The sequence below is a fragment of the Piliocolobus tephrosceles genome, chromosome 10 (genome assembly GCF_002776525.5).
Source record: "Piliocolobus tephrosceles isolate RC106 chromosome 10, ASM277652v3, whole genome shotgun sequence".
NCBI lineage: Eukaryota > Metazoa > Chordata > Mammalia > Primates > Cercopithecidae > Piliocolobus > Piliocolobus tephrosceles.
In genome coordinates this window covers 92,942,429-92,947,042 of record NC_045443.1, presented here as the reverse complement: position 1 = coordinate 92,947,042, position 4,614 = coordinate 92,942,429, and the positions used below count along the sequence as shown (strand labels likewise).

Here is a 4,614-nt window from a genome sequence, read left to right as displayed (position 1 = left end):
AAAAAAAAAAAAAAAAAAAAAAAAAAAAAATTTATTGTACCCAAACACCCACAAGGAGTTAGGGTCAAGGAATTTACAATAAAACTTAGTGCACTCCTATATGATCCTTTGAGAACGAAAAGAGGTAATTTTGGTATAGATAGTAAAAGGAACAGGCTGGACACAGTGGCTCAGGCCTGTAATCCCAGCACTTTGGGAGGCCGAGGTGGGCAGATTACTTGAGGTCAGGAGTTCGAGACCAACCTGGCCAACATGGTAAAACCCCATTTCTGCTAAAGATACAAAAAAATTAGCTGGGCATGGTGGCAGGCACCTGTAATCCCAGCTACTTGGGAGGCTGAGGCAGGTTGAGCCTGGGAGGTTGCAGTGATCCAAGATCACACCACTACACTCCAGCCTGTGTGACAGAGCGAGACTACGTCTCAAAAAGAAAAAAAAAAAAAAAAAAGAGACAGAGAGAGAGTAAAAGGAACAAATGTGCAGTCAGGCACTAGGTTTGAAATTCTGGCTCTATTCTACACATAGTAGCTGTGTCCCTTTGGGTAAATCATGTAACTACCCCTTCCCTATCTGTAAAATGAGATGGCTGGGTAAAGCCACGAGGGGCTGGGTAAAGTCAAAATAAATAGGAAAAGATAGTCCATTACTAAAAAACAAAATGAATATATAAGCACAAGTAGGTTACTTTGCTTGGTTTTGTGAGGTTAAAATGTGAATGTAAGTGAAAACAACCTAGGAAAGTACTTAGTACATAGTAATTCTTCAACAAGTATTAGTTAAATAATCCCTCAATGTTACTAATACTCACTACTTTGCCTTCTATCAAGTATATTTTTAAAACTTGAGATCTGTTCTATCTGAACAGCTAATTAACACACTGAACTTTTTCAAGGCTTATTAATAAACACTTTTTCCTTTTTAATCTGTGACATTAATTGAGGCTCTAACAAGTGAAATAGAGAAAAGACTATCTGGGTAAATTTTGATGAAGGAATATCACATTTTCTAGCTTTTCTTTCTTTCCTTTTTTTTTTGAGACAGTCTCGCTCTGTTGGCCAGGCTGGAGTGTAGTGGTGCAATCTCAGCTCACTGCAACCTCCATCTCCCGGGCTCAAGCAATATTCCTCCCTCAGCTTCCCAAGTAGCTGGGATTACAGGTGTGCGTCACCACGCCTGGCTAAATTTTTTTTGTATTTTTAGAAGAGACGGGGTTTTCACCATGTTGGCCAGGCTGGTCTTGAACTACTGATCTCAGGTAATCCGCCCGCCTCGACCTCCCAAAGTGCTGGGATTACAGGTGCGAACCACCATGTCCAGCTACATTTTCTAGCTTTTCTAACCACAAAGATCAAATTAACCATTTACCGTCATCATCTTCATCTCTTTCTTTATCTTCCAATGCTTGTCTTTCCAACTGTCTTGCTACTTCATCCACTGAGGCTCCTGATTCTTTATCAGGTTCCTGTTCCCCTGCTGATGAAAATAAAATAGCAGAAGTCGAATCTAATACAGACACTTTCTCACTAGAATATGCTCTAATGATCTTGGAAAACTTACAAATCCTTTTCTCAGGAAACAAAAACAGAAACATTATTGTGAACATAACAGAATTCGTTTAATGACAAAAATCTTCCATATGTACACAGTACTATCCATGCATTAATTTACTCAACAAAATATCCATTACACACACTAGCAGCTAAAAGATAAACAAAAGTGTGAACTGGTCTCTATCCTCAAGTAGTTTAACTTGTAATAGTGGTCAGCTATTAGACTCAACAAATACTTAAATACCAGATAGGTAATAGCAGCCTGGTTTCATGAAGAAGGATATCACGATGGGCTGGGTAAAGTCAAAATAAATAGGCAAAGATAGTCCATTACTAAAAAAGTAAAATGCTCAAATATCTAAGCACAAGACCAGGCTCCTGCTCTGGAAGTGATTATAACCTACCTATAGGAGCAATATGTTACATGTATTAACAGTAATAATATCAGGTAGCACGAAATGAAGTGACATTCTGGCTACTGGAGAGAATTCATATTAAGAAATACAATTGTTAAAAATACATTAGGATCAGCCAGCTGAACACCTTACGAGACGAACAGCAGTGTTTGAATTTCACTCGAAATCTAGGAACAGCCACCAGAGTAATAAATTTTGCTCTGGAAGAGTTCCAGCAACGCTACAACTCTCCTTCCATTTCCATCTAATCAAAATTTCAGAAAGATGAAGATTAGCTCTCTTTGACCTCTCTCAATTCCATCTTAATCGCCTCCGACTTCTCCATTTTTTCTGTTTCTCTGGGGATTTTAATTAGAAACAAGTAAAAATAATTTTTCTTAAGGTGAAGGAACTTGAGCAGCAAAAACAGACTTCCGAAAACATTTAAGTTCCTAGCTCATAACATCCAACTGTAAACTCTCAGCAGTTCTCCTTGCCTTACCAGTGGATCTAGAGGTTAAGACCTGAGAAGTTCCATTCTGAGCCACAGAATATCCTATCTGCACTGCCTGCAAGTGGCATCTAAATTCAGGTCTAAAGGCCCTAAAGCTTGGCGATGCTATGGGATTAGGCAGGTGAAAATTCGTATCACCACACAAATTCTGCAATTAATGACAAGAGCGCGCGGGCATACACAGATGTACACACACCCCAAAAGTGCAGGCTGCAACAACAACCCCAACGTGAACCAGGATAGTGGGGGGAGATGTGCTCTCCATTTTATTTGCCCACCCCCCCCCCCCCCCCAAAGAAAATATGTCCTAGCTTGCTCCAGCAAACCAGCAAAGACGCGGCAATACGGGTCAGAATCGGATCTTTGAGGCGGCGGCCAAATCGCGCAAAAGATGGTAGGGCTGTGCTCTGTGCATAATCTCAAGACCGTGTCACGATGTGCGTGGGAGCTGAGTTCTAGTAATACAGGGGCTAAGGCCCAGCGACCCCAGAGGTACCACACGCCAACCTCAGGCACTCTTTTCTCCCCCACCAGCCCTTTAGTCCCACAGGAGATGACGCCTCTTCTCAGACTGGGAATCTACAGCCCGGCTTTGCCACCCTGTCAGGCCTAAGAATCAGTCTAGTCTGGGACTCCGGAGCCCCCGTCCCGGCCCCCTCAACGGGCCTGAGCCAAACCGTTCAGCCATTCCCGGAGCGGACTGGGAAAACATAAAACTCTCTTTACCTGCAGAAGCCCCTTTGCTCTTCTTCTTCTTTCGTCTTTTTTTCTTGGCTGCCTCCTCAGCCGTAGAGACAGCTCCTTCTTCTCTGTCGTCTGGATCCAGGTCGCCATTCAGGTGGCTCCCGGAGGCCGCTGCCTCCTCCACACCCGCCATGTTGCCCGAGAGAGCGCGAGGGAATGAGACAGAGCAGAGAGCGCCCGCTCCTTTTTCACCCGCCTACACCTACCACGCCGGAAGCGGCTCTCGATGGTAAGGTCGCAGGGAATGCTGGGACGGCGGACGACTCAGCTGAGGGTGTCGTGCTAGTTTCCGGCCGGGCGTGCCGGAGTCTCGGCTTGGAGCCCCTACTGGCTGGACTCGACTGGGGCCAGACCCGACTGCTTCGTCCGGTGCCTCGGGCATTCCCGGTGCAAATCCGCTTGCGCAGGGTGAAGTTTAAAGGGGAGCTTGAGCTCTAGAGTCAGCTGGAGATGCCTGTGGAGGGGGGCAACCCGCAGGAGCAAGCGGCGTCTCTGCTGGAACGGAAATATTTTATATTTGCGTTTTTATAAATCACACAGGCAGTGGGGAAATGGGCTAAGAAATGTGTTCACTTGTGCACTTTCCTATTGTCTTGACTCCACATATCTCTTAAATCTAAGATTTAATCAAATCTGCGTTGACATTCACAATCACAGCTCTCCGCGAGGCTCTGTAGGCACTGGAGAGAATTTTGGAAGCTGGAGTTCCGTGTTAGTTTCTTGTACTACTCAACCCCGGACGGTTCAAGATGGATGGGATCCCGTCACACTCCGCTCACTTTCCAATTCAGGACAAGAATGACAGGTTCTGACACACGGGGACACGGTATCTCTCATTAATGCAAAAGATCACACTCCATTTTCTCTGTTTCCGGTCACATTTCTTTTGGATTTAGGACGTTTCACCAGAAACTAATTGAATTTTGCCCATTTCTTTAATTCTTGTTTTGAGCCTCACGTTCAAACCGCAGTTTGAGATTTAGTTTGTGGTGTAAGTGGACTGTGATTGGCTGCCTGCACCAACTCCTCAATTTCTCCTGAATATGGCTTTGTCCACCTAGAGAGTTTAGGTGTTTTCATTAGTTTTAAACGAGGCACCAAACTTCATGGGCATCAAAAATGTCTTTAAGAGCCTTCTTGCCAATGGGTTTACAGTAAACCTCACACAGGCTCTGACGGCAGCTGCATAAATTTACATTCTCTGCCTTAAAGATTCAGGCAGCACCTATCCAATAATACTAATAAAAACTGCTTCTCTTGTGCATATCTTTATCTATCTCTCTAAATCTATCCCTATTTAGATTTTAAATTGTTTTCCCTAGTTGATTGCTAGCAATGTAAAAGTTGCTAAACCGGCCGGGCGCTGTGGCTCACGCCTGTAATCCCAGTACTTTGGGAGGCCGAGGCGGTC

The 4,614-nt window shown here is 44.2% G+C and overlaps 1 protein-coding gene across 3 annotated transcripts in view; it reads right to left on the bottom strand.

Moving 5' to 3' along the window:
• Positions 1-3,559, bottom strand: part of METAP2 (methionyl aminopeptidase 2) — a 44,766-nt gene extending 41,207 nt beyond the window's left edge. Inside the window, exons 1-2 of one of the 3 annotated variants that reach the window (XM_023229561.3) lie at positions 3,186-3,559; positions 1,366-1,473 (exon numbers count right to left, since the gene is read on the bottom strand). In XM_023229561.3, coding sequence (XP_023085329.1) covers positions 1,366-1,473; positions 3,186-3,336 — 259 coding nt within the window. In that variant the 5' untranslated portion in view covers positions 3,337-3,559. The remainder of the gene's footprint in view (positions 1-1,365; positions 1,474-3,185) is intronic. The other 2 variants (XM_023229640.3, XM_023229701.2) reach the window with 2 other exon arrangements.
• Positions 3,560-4,614: the final 1,055 nt, after the last annotated feature.